Consider the following 16,444-nt stretch of genomic DNA (forward strand, 5'->3'; position numbering starts at 1 on the left):
CTTCATAGAAATGTTCCATTTCCCCAAATGAAAGCAAATCCTCATATGCAAAGATCCGTCCTAATGTGATCCCATCCTCCAAGCCCCCACCCGCCAGAAAAATCCCTCCTGAAAACATCTGCATTACTTCCCAATAACCGATCACTATATGTAAACAATGGAAAAGGAGTTCTTAACTTGTAGCCCTTACCCGGGAACTGTAAGTGACATTAAGTCATCTTCAAACGAACATATTTATTAGATTTCCGACTATGCTGAACAAGATGGCTATCTCAAAATTCTGATTGGCTCGACCTTGGGATAAAGTGAGCGTGGAGGGGCCAAGTTGCCCTCCAATTTTTTTTGTTGCTTAAAAAGGCCATTAGAACTTTTAATTTCCGTTCGAATGAACCCTCTCGAGATAATCTAGGACTAATGAATCCATACTGATCACCCTTGGGAAAAACAAAAAAAAACAAAAAAAACAAACAAACAAACAAAAAAACAAATAAAAAAAACAAACAAACAAAACAACAACAACAAAGGCCAAAAAACAAATAAACACGCATCCGTGATCTTTCTTCTGGCAAAGCACACAAAATTCCACATTTTTGTAGATAGACGCTTGCAGGCATCTACAGTAGGGTTTTCTGTTACGCTGAATCCGATGGTTTAATTTTCATCAAGATTGTATCACTTTTAAGGGGTTTTTCAGCTTTTTACGATAATAAGGCAAATTTTTTCAGGCTCGTTAGACTAAATTGATGGGTTAGGCTAAATTTGATGAAACTTATATATTTGAAAGCATAAAAATCCGATATCTTTTGATGTATCTACTGGTATCCAAATTCTGTTTTTTAGGGTTTCGGTTACTATTGAGCCGGGTCGCTCCTTACTTACAGTTCGTTACCACGAACTTTATAATTAATTTTAATACCGTAAAATACTGTTAAATACTTTAACATTCACTTGCGAAAAATATAGTTACGTCAATTTAAATAAACTAAAGGGGGGGGGGTCAAAATTTTATTTTTCAGAATCTAGGGGTGGCAATTTTTTTTTTCAATTTTTTTCAATGAAAGTACCAGAAGAACTTTAAATGAAATACCGAAGAGGGATATTTTTGACATCTATAGAGGCAAGGGAGGCGGCAACGACCCCCAATTGACCCTACTGGTAAAGTAGTAGAAACTACATCCTAGTCTTTAACCGCAATTCCAGGGGAGTTTCAACACTTCACCCCATCTTCAAAAATAATTATGCCAATTATTTCGTAGAGATCTCTTTTACAAAATCAAAGCAGAAGCGACGTTTATTCTTTCGCATTTTTAGAACGAATTTGTATACCTCGGGGGATGTAAAGGGGCTGGTATGGTAAGTTCGTACGGGGGACGGTAAGGTCCTCGTGACCTTACAGCTATCTCCTCAAAGTACGTTCCACTGCCCAAAAGAACCCCAAAGGGGTTCTAAAATTTACCCTCTCTCCAGAAATTATTATACAAAGTTATTTTAGAAAGGTCACTTTTACTAAACCCAACCAAAAGTGATTTTATTGTTTCCTCTTTTTGGAAGGTATTTTTTGAATGTTTATACATCAGGGGGGGTGAAAGATAGATAGCCTCTCCTCCAAATAGTGTTCCAGGACCCAAAAGAACTCCGAGATTGTTGTAAGCTTTCGCCTCATAAAGCAAATAAAAAAAGTAAAATAAATCCAAAAAATAGAAAAAAAGAAAATTCCCTTATATGGACAAAAGTTCGGTTTACGTGTGTTTCGAGACATTCCGATTCGGTTTTTTCTTTCAATATTTGGGGAAGTGGATTACACCGTCACTAGTGTTTTAACACATTTGGTCAAAGTGTATTATTCCGAGGCCCTTGGACCGTTCCCATATGTGACTCATATTAGCCAGTAAAGTCAATTGGGGGGAGAGGGCATGTGCCCTCTTATATTTTGAATAATTCTTTGGGGGGGGGGTATTTTCGGTACTTGGGAATTATATGTGCCTTTCTAAAAAGTCAAATTTGGTTAATGCCAATCAAATAAAATAGGCTGAATATATAATAGTTTATAAACAAATTTGGGCTGTATATTTGTATATTAGGGGGGGGGGTAAAGCAGACCATATATTAAATACGTACTTAACCTAACCTAGGCACCTTCCCTCCTAAACCCCAAAAACAGCGGTTTACCAATGAAAACCACGCTATGCATAGCATTATTCTATAGCGCTCTCTTGAATTAACCCGCAAAAAAACGGGTTTTTGGTGACTGGTTTCCTTGTAAAGGCCCATATAGTGCCCAAGTACCGTATTTTAATTAAAATAATGCCTCTTTTGGCATTTTCATGGGAAATATTGACAAATCGCTACACCCCTAGATTTTTTAAAGCTACGTTGACGCCACTGGCACTAGCAGTGTGTGTTTTCTCCAGATAGTATATGGCTACTCAAAATAATCTCAGGGATGTTCTAAAGTTTTGGTTCTTCACTGAAGTTATTATGCAAAGTACATGGTAAAGGTCGCTTTTATCAAAATCTAACCGGAAGTGATGTTTATTCTTATCTCAATGCTACTGCCTTGGGGTTTTGAGCTCACTCAAGCAAAAATCCATGAATGAAGAGAATTCTCTCATCGAAACTTCATTCATAAAATCAGCGCAGCGCGTATTCATGGAGCAGAAAACGCATGAATGAAATTTACCTTATGGCTGGCTATAAGCGTTTTATCTGCTTTGCATAGTAATTGTTCGAAATGACTATGATAATGGAACAAGATGTTGAAAGATCAAGTTTGAAAAAGTAATCAAATGCAAAGCGGTATGTTAGGTAGCTGTATGTGCTCTATCAATCATTTTTTATAAATAGTTAACTGACAGAATCAGTTCAAAACGGAAGCTGATCGATTGCAAGCGGAAATGAAAAGGCAGATCGAAGAAAAAACTGGTCTTGTGGGGTTTAAGGGCTTTGGCCATAACAGAAGTAATCAAGCTCGGTAACATACACGTGTAACACATAACACGTATGTCTTGTAGCGACAAAAGGAACACATCCGTGACATATGCAAAAGAACGGCTTTGGGCCAAGGCCTATTGCTTCCACTGGAGGAGGGGGCGTTTGCCACAATGAATTTCGAAAATACTATTTTGGGGATTTTCTTTGAAAAATGCCTTTGTTCGGTGTTTCCATTGAAAAACTTAAAAAATGACAAATTTGCCCCTTCTACAGCTAAAAATACATTTTTCCCTCCCCCTCCTTAAAATTCAGTGAATTAATATCACTGGATCAGGCCCCCTCGAAATCCTAGTTTTTCACACTTCAAGGCACACCTAATTCAAATTATCGAATAATATTAGTTTTTTACATCTAGTTTCTGTCTTACATCTGGTTCTGGCTTCTGTTTTTCGGTTTCTGATGACCATTGCATCAAGTACTGATGGTAGAATTGGAGAAGGCACTACCTTCTAACGGGGGCCATGGAGAAGGCAACCTTCAGGGTACCAAGGGCAGTGAGAATGAAATCTAATTGTTCGAACTGGCTATGAGGAAACATACACAACCATATGTAACTTAATTATTAGGAAAAAACAGGAATTAAATTTCTAATGGAAAAAGATCAGTTTGAAACTGTGCAGTTTTTTGGTAGTATCGGGCGCTAAATTAAAAATTGCAATGTAGTAAAAAATCAAAAAAGCAAGCTAAAAATATATGGCACCGAACAGCTCAATAAGGTTTAGCTTTCTTTGAAGGTGGCGCTGTCTCTAGGAATTAACATATTTGATTTTTAAATATTTACGGACAAGGCCGTGTCTAGAGGGTGGAGTTCTAGGGGGTTTGCACCCGCCCCCGCCCCCCCAAAAAAAGAAGTTTGTCCGGCTCGTAAAACGTAACAAGAATGCATATAACCAAATTTTTGATACGTTTTTTGAAGCGTTTTTTTGTAAAAAAAACGAACGACAAATCATTTTGTATGCCCCACCTCAAAATCCTGGATACGGCCCTGCTTAAGAACGAAAACCGTAGTGAAATCTAACTATTAGCTTTGCTAATTCATTTTTATGATTTGACTTGAAAATACTGACAAAAATTTGGTATTGTCCTAAAACTTCATAATTTTGACCCAACTGAAGAAGACTTTGGGTAAATCGGGGTTTTCAGGTATAAAAAGACCTAGGATGATTCCTGAAAGGGAAGGGGGCCTGTTTTATTTGTACATCTTTGATGATTTAAAGCTGCAGGAACTGCATGGGTATCCATACAAGTGAGACAACTTCGATTATCAAAAGGGGTCGAGTCAACAGAGCTTGGGGTTCTTGTGTAGCAAAGAGTAATCAACTAAAACTCAAATACGACTCAAATAAAACCCAAATATTGTCAATATTTTTGGGGACCTAAATTGCGATTGAAAATATATCGAATGCATTTCGTGGTGTTATTTTGCTAGAATTGTTGTTTAACTTTGGCTAAGTTTGCAAAATTACTTTTGGTACTTACGTATTATCCCGATCTCATCCAAAAATTCTGACTCAAATACGACTCGGAGGACTCATTGGAACGGAAATTAAAAGTTCTAGTGCCCTTTTTAAGTGACCAAAAAAAAATGGAGGGTAAATAGGCCCCCTCCCGCGCTCATTTTTTCCTAAAGTCACCTGATCAAAATTTTGAGATAGCCATTTTGCTCAGCATGGTTGAAAATATGATAACTATGTCCTTTAGGAGGACTTAATCCCCCGAAGTCCCCGGGGGGGGGGCTGAAAGTTATGAACTTTACCCAATGTTAACATATAGGCTAGTATTGGTTATTGGGAAGTATACAGACGTTTTCAAGGGGGATTTTTTCTGGTAGTGGGGGGGATGGGTGGATTGGTCGGGGGTTTTGTAGTAAGATCTTTACATGAAGGAAGGTTTCATGGGGGAAGGGACATTGCTATGAAGGGGGCGCCGGATTTCCCAGCATTATTTTAAAAAAATATCAGAAATTAAATATAAAAAAAACAAGTTTTCCAACTGAAAATAAGGAGTAACATCAAAACTTAAAACGAACAGAAAATTTTACGTGTATGATGGGTTCACCCCCTAGTCAATACCTCGCTCTTTAAGCCAAAGATTTTTTAGTACTTTCATAAGAGCTTTTTATTATAACTAACGGCCTTTGTTATTAAGGTGTAATTTTTAAATAATCGGAACAAAATTCGAACTTTCCCTTAAATAGCGATGTATTGACTCGGGGGCGAGCCCCCTAATATACGTATTAAAAATATATAAATATAGAAATTCGTTACGTAAGTTAATTCGTAATTTACGTATATTTATTACTAATAAATATTTTCGTAAATAAAATTAAACAAGTTTCGAGAAAGCCATTTAACCAAATAAAAGTAAAATTAATGTGCAAATTTTGTTTTAATTGTTCATGTACGTTGAGCCAAAATCGAAACCTGCATTAATTCAAAAACGTTCAAAAATGAAATGAAAAAAAAAAAGTTTTTTTTTAACTGAAAGTAAGGAACGACGTTAAAACTTAAAACGAACAGAAATTATTCCGTATATGAAAGGGGCTGTCCCCTCCTCAACGCCTCGCTCTTTACGCTAAAGTTTGACTTTCTCACAACTCTTTTTTTTTTACAATACAAAACTTTAGCGTAAAGAGCGAGGCGTTGAGAAGAAGACATCCCCTTTCATATACGGAATAATTTCTGTTCGTTTTAAGTTTTAACGTCGTTCCTTACTTTCAGTTAAAAAAAAAACTCGTTTTTTTTTTATTTAATGGGTTCTGGGCGGCCTGCTTTCCATAATTCTCTGTTGTGTTTTCCATAATTTTGTTACTAAATTATTATATTTGCATCATATTTGTGTATATTTTATTAGGATTAACCTAACTTCACCTTTGTCACTTGTTTCACTTCACTTCTTGGGTAGGGTATGGATAATATATAAGTACCTTACTTTTTGCCAACTATTTCTTGTCAACAACTTTTTTTTGCCAACTTTATGTGTTACTTTTACATTTTTTTTTTGTTATTTTAATTTGGTCTATTTACATTTCTATTTATCACGTAGCCTACTATTACAAACATATAGTTAATTATTTAACCATCTTCAATATGACATTCATTGCCCTACTATTTGTAACAAATATCCCTCTTTTTGACAAGTCTCTATCACAGACATAACTTTATAACTTTATTACTCATTAGCCCCGGGCTCGTACCAACAGTTTGGTGCCTTGGGGTCTGGACCCCTCGGAAATTCTAAGCTTTTCCGAATATCTGAGTACTTTTTATTCAAATCATCATGTAATTTTTTTTTATTACCCTCTCCCTCCTACCCCAGCAAAAGAGAAAAATGCAGCTTATGTGCCTGACTGACACCTTCAGATGTTCTCCTTTAAATTTCTCAGGCTTTACTGAACTTATTTGAAAATTAGCAGCTCTGAAACTTCAATTTTCAATCTTTCCACAGTAAAGGCAATTTTTTTGCAGGGAGTCAAGATTTAGCAGGTGGCGGGTTAAAAAACCTAATCTTGTCACTTTTGTTAAGTATTTTATGATTATTTTTTTTTTAGGACAATTTGTCCCCTTACAAAAGTGAAGAGTTTAAAGAACCCTCCATAAAAACCCAATTTTATAAAAATACTAAATTCATGGGGGGGGGGGAGTTAAAAAATTCCAAAATCGGCAAATTATGTGAAAAAAATGTAAGAACATATGGGCAAATATTAATAATAGGGGGTAATATTAATTCAAACAACACACAAATCACAGTCTTTCTTTTCTTTATTATTCATATATTTCATTATTATTATTATTTTATTATTTATTATTTCTATTATTCATTTATTCCTTCTGATTTCACACAGTTTATTGACTCTGACAGAACACAATATATAGTTATTTTCCTGTGTATTGAGGCATTCGGGCCAACATACCATTAAGCGCCAGTCACCAGTCGACAAAATTGGGAGGAGTTGGTGTCAAATGGTCCATCAAAACCAAAATATATTAAGGTAAAAGTTTTAAGGTTAAAAGATAAAAGTAAATGAAAAAAAAATATAAAGTAAAAACGAGACTAAGCAAAAGGAAAGGAGGAATTATCAATATTGAAAACAAGATAAAGAACAAGAAAGAATAGAATCAAATAGTTAGGCAATATCGTTCAAATTCTTGAAACCAATAAACAAATCACAAATCAACTGTTCCAAGGGGAAATGGGGGTCAGGACTACAAGGAGTTTGGTCTTATCAAATTTTTCTCTTTTGTTACACTTTCAGATCGTTTTTTCTTTCCCAGTTGGCTCAACGCCCCACCTGGCATTTCTCTGGCCACGTGGGGCAGAAAATATGATGGATTATGGTAAATACGGAATGTATAGACTCTACTCTCACGGGTACATCGAAAGGAAACTATCTGGTGGATTCTCATTCACCTCCAACTGAAAAATCAAATTTACAGTCCCTATTCAAGTTTCAGAATATCATCTTTTGCTTTTCTACGTTTGATTAAAACGGCACGGCTCAATAGTAATCGAAACTCTAAAAGACAGAATTTTGATATCAATAGATATGTCAAAGGCATTAGATTGTTATTCCGATTCTAAATATTTAAAATTCATTAAGTTTAGTGTTACCCATCAAAAGCTACGCGTCTGAGAAAATATGCCTTATTTTTGGAAAAAGGGCGAAACACACTCTAAAGGTCAAGGGATCTTAATGAAAATCAAAGTTACAAACTCCCATCTGCAAAAATATACAATTTTTTTTTTTTTTTTTTTTTTGCCAAAAGAAAGATCACGGATACGTGTTTATTTGTTTTTTGTTGATTTTGTCCCCCCTAGGGGTGATCGTATCGAACCAATAGTCCCAGCATATCGGGAAAGGGCTTATTTGAACGGAAAATTAAAAGTTCTGGTGCTCTTTTTAAGTAACCAAAAATACTGGAGGGCAACTAGCCCCCCTCTCACCCTCCTTTTTTCTCAAAGTCGTCTGATCAAAATTTTCAGATAGCTATTTTGTTCAGGATAGCTGAAAGGCCCACAAACTATGCCTTTGAAGATAAAACGACCCCTCCCATTCTCTAGGGATAGGTCTTTAAGCTATAAATTTTGCCCATTGTTTAGGTATAAGTAGCCTATTTGTTATTGGAAAGTATGTATACATTTTTAGGGTGGGGAGGGGTGAATTTTCTACTTGGGGGATTTTCTGAGGGGAGAATTTTCCATGGAGAGGCAAGTTTTTTTTTTGGGGGGGGAGACTTTCCAGGGGAAATGTTACACAGGGGGAGAATTCCTGAATTTGCCAGAATTCCTATATAAATTTCTTTTTATTAGTCTTTCTTTCTCTTTGCCGACTTAATGTTACATGTGAAGACGTTAAGGAGAATTGTCCGGGTGGAAATTTTTATCGGGTTGGAGTTGTCTAGAGTATCTTTCCGTAGGTGGGGGGATTTTCACGGGAAAAGTTCGCCATAGGGGAGTTTTCCACGGGGCAAATTCTCCAGAGGGTATTTTCTTCGGGAGTATTTTTATACTAGGGGGTGGGTTATCTGCAGAAAAGCTTTTCCACGGAGGAGGGGATTTCCGGTAGGATTTTAAAGATAATCTTTTCAAATGAAAGTGCGCTAAGAAAAAATATTCACCTGGAACTGTCCGAAAAAAATTTTTCGGGGGGAATTTTCAGTTAGAATGGAATGGTCTGAGAAGAACTTTACTGGTACGGGGGGGGGGGGGGCGGAGAGAGGTATTTTACGTGTGAGTCACTTTCCATGGAAGGATTGTCTGCGGAGAGAAGGAATTTTCCATGGAAAAGGAGCCGGATGTCCCTGCATTTTTTATAAACGATCAGAAATTAAAAAAAAGTTTTTTTTTCAACGTAAAGTGAGGAGCAACATCTAAACTTAAAACGAACAGAAAGTATTATTTATATCATGAGGGAAACTGCCCTCTCCTCAATACCTCGCTCTTTACGCTAATGTTTGACTTTTTGTTCCAATTCTTTAAGAACGTCTCCTGTAACACACGGGCCTTTTAATTAGAATAATAAGGATTTTTAAATGTTCAAAGAAAACTTTTGCATAAAGAGCGAGGTATTGAGAAGAGGGGAGTCCCCCCTCATGTAGCTAATAATTTTCTGTTTGTTTTAAGTTTTGATGTTGCTCCTTACTTTCAGTTGAAAAAACTTGTTTTTTCTTAATTAATTTATTTTTTTATTTAATTTTATTTAATTTTGGCAGGATTGGATTGTCCAGAAGATATTTCCGTGGGGAGGTGGATTTTTGCGCGGAATTGGAGCCATAAATCCTGACGTTAAAAAAAACGATCAGAAATTAAATAAAAAAAACATGTTTTATTAACTGAAAGTAAAGAGCAACATTAAAACTTAAAATGAACAGAAATTATTACGTATATGAGGGGGGTTGCCCCCTTCTTAACACCTCGCTCTTTACGCTCCGTTCTGCAAGAAAAACTTTTGTTTTTATTTATTTAACATATCAACGAGAGACAAATATTTACTATTCCTCTATGGCTATGATTTAGTTCTATCCATCTACCAAACTAAACATTTCAATTTTGATGTACAATGATTTTACAGTGAAACAGGAGAACCAGGAGACAGGAATGAAACAGGAGAACCAGGAGACAGGAATGAAACAGGAGAACCAGGAGACAGGAATGAAACAGGAGAACCAGGAGACAGGAATGAAACAGGAGAACCAGGAGACAGGAATGAAACAGGAGAACCAGGAGACAGGAATGAAACAGGAGAACCAGGAGACAGGAATGAAACAGGAGAACCTTAAAATTTGGTTGAAAAGCACGGATTCGCAACCAAAACACGGAAAATGAAGAAACACGGGTTTAAGAAAAACAGATACAGTAAAAAACGGTAAGAAAAAGAAACAGAAAACGTCATGGGCGTAGGGGGGGGGCAGCTGCCCCCCCCCTAGACCTTCAAATTTACATTAGATATGGCTGAAAAAGCAGATGGTTTGGAAAAAGCAGTTGATAAAACTCCATCACACTATCGACTGCCCCCCCTAGACAATATCTGCCCCCCCCCCTAGACAATATGCTGCCTACGCCCATGGAAATCGTACCAACCCCTATTTCACACTAGCACAATTTAAGACTATATGGTACATTCAGTGGCGGAATTTCGTCAAAATCCTGGGGGAAAGGGCAAAGTTGGAGCCAATTTTCCCAAATTAAATGAAGCCACAAATAAAGCCATGACCCACATATTAGCATAAAGGCAAAGGTATACTAAAGAAAACTGACCTGTTTCGCTGGAAGCTTGAATTATGTAGGCTTATCTTTGTTTTGACAAGATTTTTTGCAGAAACTAAATTTCAGCTGGGGGGAACTGGGGTACTGGAGAGGACATTTCTCCCCTGCCAAATAGTCAATTACGCCCCTAGTAACATTATGTAATCTTAAGGAGCAAATTTTAATAGTAAAGCATTTAGTCCTGAGTTTCTCGAGCTATTTTAAGAATTTTCTGTTTCATACCTTTATGCTACGTTGTGGAAAATTTCAACACAGCAACAAAAGGAAATTTTTGGATGAGCAATTAATAAATTTTAAAAATAAATTGATAAACAATTTCGGAGGAAGTATTTCAAACTTTGTCCGAGCTTGAATCTCCATCTTCCCAGTGACGTGAACTCACAAAAATATTGGGAAGGGGGGAAGGTATTTTTTAAGATCTAGGATGGGGGGGGGGCAATTTTGTTGTTTTCCCTATTTTTTCAATAAGAATAAAAAATGGCATTTTCAATTACAATACCCAAAAGTTGTATGTTTCAAAGTCTATGGGAGGGCAAAAACTTGGGGGAAGTTTTTCTATAATATGCTTCGGATGATCTCAGACGATGATATGACTCTTATGGATTTTTACGTCAACATTTAAGACATAACTTAATTAAATATGTATGGTTATAACGTAATTAAACAACCTGGCATATAAAATTACGCAGGTAGTTTGAAAGCTGCTTAAATGTCAGACTTTCCAAATTGTTGAGCGGGATTACCGTTGCAAACGCTTGTATTATTTGAACTGAAGTCACTCCTAGCTGGAGACAACCCAATTCAGTAAATCATTAAGCCTAAGACACAAATTGAGTGTTTTAGTCATTTACCTAGGGAACATTAAATTTGTTTTGGGAGCACCTTCCCGGAAGTAAGACGGCCAAAAAACATCCATTATCCTTATGTTCTATTAGCCTTTAATCAATTTTATTTTTGCAGAAGGTGGAACCCCCTCAGTACAGTGGCGAAATAAAATATTGATATTTTTTGTTTCTAGTCTCTTAGCTTTATAGACTAGGGGTATAAATTGCTATGGGGCAAGGGGCAGTTCCCCCCCTCTGGTTTTAGTTTGCCAACAGTTTCAAGGACAAACAATTTTTTTTATATACAGGGGCGTAAAATTACTGACAAGGGGGGGGTTAAGGAGACCAATGTTTTTTATATTTTCCAGAGAAATCTGAATACAACGCCCTTTTCAATGGAAATACCAAAAAAGGTATTTATCGAAATCTAGACGAGCCAAAAATTTTTTAGGGGGTCAATGCCCACCTGGCCCCTCTAATTGACGCCACTGCTAAGATTTATATTGGAAAATGAGCTCGGCCCCTCCAGGATCTTTACTTTACCCATATGTTATAGACTTCCTACCATAGTGGAGGAAATTCTACTTCATCATAAATTTAACTAATCTAGAAATTATACTAATCATTAGGATTAAGGGCGTTATTCGCGAGCCATCCGCTTAGCTTTCCATTTTAGATTCGCTATTAGTGGAAACCTGTCATTTATCAGACTGATATCTCAAGAAGACAAGATGGAAAGCGAATCCAAGCAGAAAGTGGATTTTAGCGCCGAATCCAAATTATTACACTACGTTTGAGTTTAAAAAAACCTAACAAATTCCCTGTTTTCTTTATTTTGTTAATGAAAAGTTCATGAAACGAATTGTGCTTTGACAATTTTGCAGAATTATAACTCCAAAATTTGATCACTATGGCCAGTTTGCTTAGACGCGTTGCTTAGAAAAATGTAAGCGTGGTCAATTTTCAAATAAATTGCTTTTCAGCAACTACTCAAAATATTTCACAATATTTGTCGCCAAGAGGCAGAATGTAGTGGAAGTAGCTCCCGCGTGGCGCTTTAAGATGTACACCAGGTGACAGAGAGTGGGATACCCCTCAGTAATGATTTTGCACCCGTCTGCGAGCATTAAAAAGTAACGACTTTTTTCGTTTTTATTAGTAGACTTATATATCCAATTACAGTCCAAATCTTTTGGGTTAATTCTTTAAAATCTGGCGTCTAAACAGGAAGGCCCCTAGTCTTACGCGAAAATAACACCCCAAAATTAACTACCAGGTTAATTATCCGCTACTAAAGTAATTTTACCAAATTAAAAAGCCATCCAATTATTTTATGTAACATGAGGCTAAGAATAATACCCAATAATTCAGTTTTTGATAAAGCTAATAAGGAAAATCAAAAGCCTATTATTCATCAGCAACGTTTAACTAGGGTGGGGGGTGACACTTTGGCCTAAATTACCTTATAATCCTTTATTATTACCAAAGAAAAACAGAGGAATAGATGCAAATATAATCCCCTGTTTCTGAAATGTTCGTTCCATTTACTGGCTTACAATTTCACACAGCAGAATCAAGTAGGAGGAATTTCGCCCTTCCTTCGTTTCACTGGCTGAAAATTTTACGTTTTTACCAATCAGGTTTTGAAAAGTCAGGGTCATTTGTCTCTGGTGAAATTGCATTTTATCAGGGAATAATGTAATTGGCTTACGAAAAGACGTTACAGATTTAAACCAATGAAACTAAAACACACTTTTGACCATGGAATTACAGGAAAGTAGTATCTCTTTGGTTTTCCTTGTAGGCTATATGCTTTGTATGACAGTCTATTAATTTTTGTAATTATATTATATCAGATTTATTATCCGATTCATTAGAGTTCGTACGGCATTCCAAATCCAGTTAAAACTAGGCTTAACATACATCTAGACGTAAAGTCAGATTTGACTAGAAACTAAATTTTTAATCAACATAATCTAACTAGTTAAATTAATTAACTAAATTTTTAATTTAGTAATCAACATATTAAATTAAGATATTACCCTAAAATTTACATATTAAGTAACAAATTTTAATGTTATAAGCAACCTATCTAGCATTATAATATTTTGCCCGGTTCCGACGGGAAATAATTATCCGATGGATTTCATTCTTTTCATTATGAAAAAAATTAAGAAGAAATCTATTTAAAGATTTTAAAGATAATTATAACATTTAATCAGAAAGGCCCAATATTCACTTTCAATTTATTTACATTCCAGTTCCCCTCCCCCCTTATGGCTGGATATAGCCCTAGGATGTTTCCAAAAATGTGCTGAAATATTGAAACTTTCACGAATGGATTGAGAACCTAAATTATGTAATGGGAAGGCACTCTTAAGTTCCTACGTCCACCCCTCCCTATTTCTAAAGCAAAAAAATTCTTCGGAGGACGGGTTACCCGTTTTGATTCTGAAAAACTGAATTTGTCCATAATTTTACTTGAGTCTACTATTCTTTGACTCTAAGTTTTGACCATTCAATTCCAAAGCTTTGAGAAAGATTTTAAGGCATAGACTAAATATAATTTTTTTAAATTGAATATTTTTTTTGCTTTGATTTTTATATATATTAGCATTATTCTAGTGGACTCCATAAATTTTGCAAAAATAACTTTGTTTAACTTGAGCGAATGGAACTAAAGAAGTTAACGTGTCGTTTTGATAAAATATGACATTGAATAGCTTTTAGTTTCTTCCTTCCTAAGGCACATTTTGGGAAATTCTTTAAAATCTTATAATCAAGATACACCAATTGGGATGGAGGAGGAGCGTGCATAGCTGTGTTGGCAGCTTGGTGCTGCGATGAGTTGTTAGTAGTAGTAGTATAAGGCTCAACCACAGTTTAGAGAATATATTAAAATAGAATATAGTAAAGAGAATATATTCTCTTTACTGTGGGCTATACACAGTTTCTTTAGGCTTCATTCTGACTGTAAACCTGCTTCTGAAAGTTTTGCTTTTATGCTACAAAGTTTGGTAAATTTTTCGTTGTTCATATTATTGACTTACGAACAAAGTAAACCTACCACTCGATGCCTTTTTAATGCTCTTTCCAAATATAATAATCATTTTTGTCGGAAATGAATTTTACCCCCACCCCTATGTATACCAATTCACAATATATATCTGCACATTAGGGGGGCAGGGTGAATTTTATTCCTTATGTAAATGAGAGGTAAGTTTAAACTTTCCCCCACCCTCTAATGTGCAAATATACACCCTGAATTGGTATATATATATATAAGGGGGGGGTAAAATTCATTTCCGACAAAAATGATTATTATATTTGGAAAGAGCATAAAAAAAGGCATCGAATGGTATGTTTACTTTATTCATAAGTCAATAATATGAATAACGAAAAATTTACCCAAAGTTTATCCAAGCTCGTCATATGTCAGTGCCCTTTGGAGGAATGGGGGTATACATACTTCAAAGATAATTATGTATTATAACGACCCCATGTTCCCCTACACTTTTTGTTAATTAGGCTGTTTAAAATAAGTATATATATATACTTATGACCAAAAATATGTCTTTCCACGGGTGGGATGCAATAACGACAATTTTGAAATTCTCACTTTAAATAATCTAGCATGCGTTTTAGAAAAATGGGGGGCGTAACCACTCTAAACCACTCCCAACACCTGAAATACGCTTGTCTTGATCTAAATTGAATTTAGCCTCTTAAGAAAAAAATACTTTGAAAAGAACAAAATCAATAATTTGAATTTTGTTTCAACTACATTTTTATGCGTGCTGTAATTACGAGCAAAATTAACTTGAAAATTTCAAAAATCTAAGGGAGGGAAGAAGGCAAAAAATTGGGGCAGCCGAATAAAATAATTACTCCCCCCCCCCTGTTAAAATACTCGACCTGCTTGACTTTTACAAGGCTTAAACATATAAACATAGTTTGAAAACATACAGGAAAAATAAGAAACAAAACAAGAAAAAAATAAGCTAGTTTGAAAAGAACAAAATCATCAGTTTAAACTTTATTTCAATTACATTTGAATGCATATCGTAATTACCGACAAAATTAACAAGGTATTTTTTCCAAAATCTAAGGGGAGAAAGGTGGCAATTGGCCCATCCCGTGTATTGGGGCCACTGAATAAAAGAGAAGAAAACTCACCCCTCCTTGGTAAAAGACTTGTACTGCTTGTTCTTTCCGAGGCACTGTAGAAGTATCAGCCTGAGAATTATCAAAAATAGGCAACTTAACTGCCGAAGAAGAACAAATACAAAGGAAAATGACAGAACTGAATAATGTTTTACATCGAAAAGGTCTCAAAACTCGAATTCCTCCACACTTCTCTTCGCATGGCATTCGAGAAGATATCAGTTCAACACTGTCCTGGTAAGGTAGTCTGTGGCATTCTTCGGCTGTCATATTTTCAGAATTTTTTTGTTTCACCATTCTCTGTAATTTCATCACGGGTATATACATATTGCCAAGTGTGGTTGTTCACTAAGACGATTGTGTATTGATTTGAAGGCTTTATAGTCTTTCCTTACTATGCAGGTGTGATGAATGAACGTAAAGGCAAAATAAAGAGAGTTAGGCGGAGTTCGGGTATTCGATTTGGCCGCATTGGAAGAATAAAAAAAGTATCAGCCTGTTAAATTTCTACTGAGCAACAGAAAACTGTTTATCGCTGGGAAAAACCCAAACAAGCAATTCGGATAAGGGTAAATTTTTCGCGGTTAATATTATTGACTTACAAATAAAGTGAACTTACCACTCAATGCCTTTTTTATGCTCTTTACGAATATAATAATCGCTTCTACCGGAAATTCAAATTTATTCACCCCCACCCCCTAATATGCAAATATATACCTTGAATTGGAATATACGGTACTGGCAGTGGCGGATCCAGAGGAAGTTCGAGAGGGGCGCCCCCCTCTAGCGTAGTCTAAAGTAGTGTAATTTACTTAATTAACTCAAGTTTCCATTAATTGAACTTGCTCCTAACGCAAGATTATTGGATCAACCTATTTTGCGCCCCCTTCCCCCCTAAATTTTCTTTTTCGGATCAACCTATTTTGCGCCCCTCCCCCCCCCCCTAAGAAAATCCTGGATCCGCCCTTGGGTACTGGTGCATTATGCAGCCACCGCGAAGAAGTCAAGTTTGGTTAATGCTAATGAAACTAAATAGAATAGGATGAATATATAATAGTTTAGAATCAAATTTGGGCTATATATTTGCACATTAGGAGGGTGGGAGTAGGGTTTAAAGCATAGCATATATTAATAAACAAAAAATCGCGAAGAAAAGAAGAAAACGAGGACAATTAACAGCCAGTGAAAAAATTGAAAAA

The 16,444-nt window shown here is 35.9% G+C and overlaps 1 protein-coding gene across 1 annotated transcript in view; it reads right to left on the bottom strand.

Annotated features, from left to right (window-relative positions):
* aos (protein argos) overlaps nt 1-15,619 on the bottom strand; it is a 49,005-nt gene extending 33,386 nt beyond the window's left edge. Inside the window, exons 1-2 of the mRNA XM_089105961.1 lie at nt 15,254-15,619; nt 5,857-5,861 (exon numbers count right to left, since the gene is read on the bottom strand). Of these exons, the coding sequence (XP_088962087.1) occupies nt 5,857-5,861; nt 15,254-15,572 (324 nt within the window). The 5' untranslated portion in view covers nt 15,573-15,619. The remainder of the gene's footprint in view (nt 1-5,856; nt 5,862-15,253) is intronic.
* Between the last annotated feature and the right edge of the window lie 825 nt (nt 15,620-16,444).

This window comes from Artemia sp. Qi Xiang Cuo, chromosome 20 (assembly GCF_049724085.1).
Source record: "Artemia sp. Qi Xiang Cuo chromosome 20, ASM4972408v1, whole genome shotgun sequence".
NCBI classification, from domain to species: Eukaryota; Metazoa; Arthropoda; class Branchiopoda; order Anostraca; family Artemiidae; genus Artemia; species Artemia sp. Qi Xiang Cuo.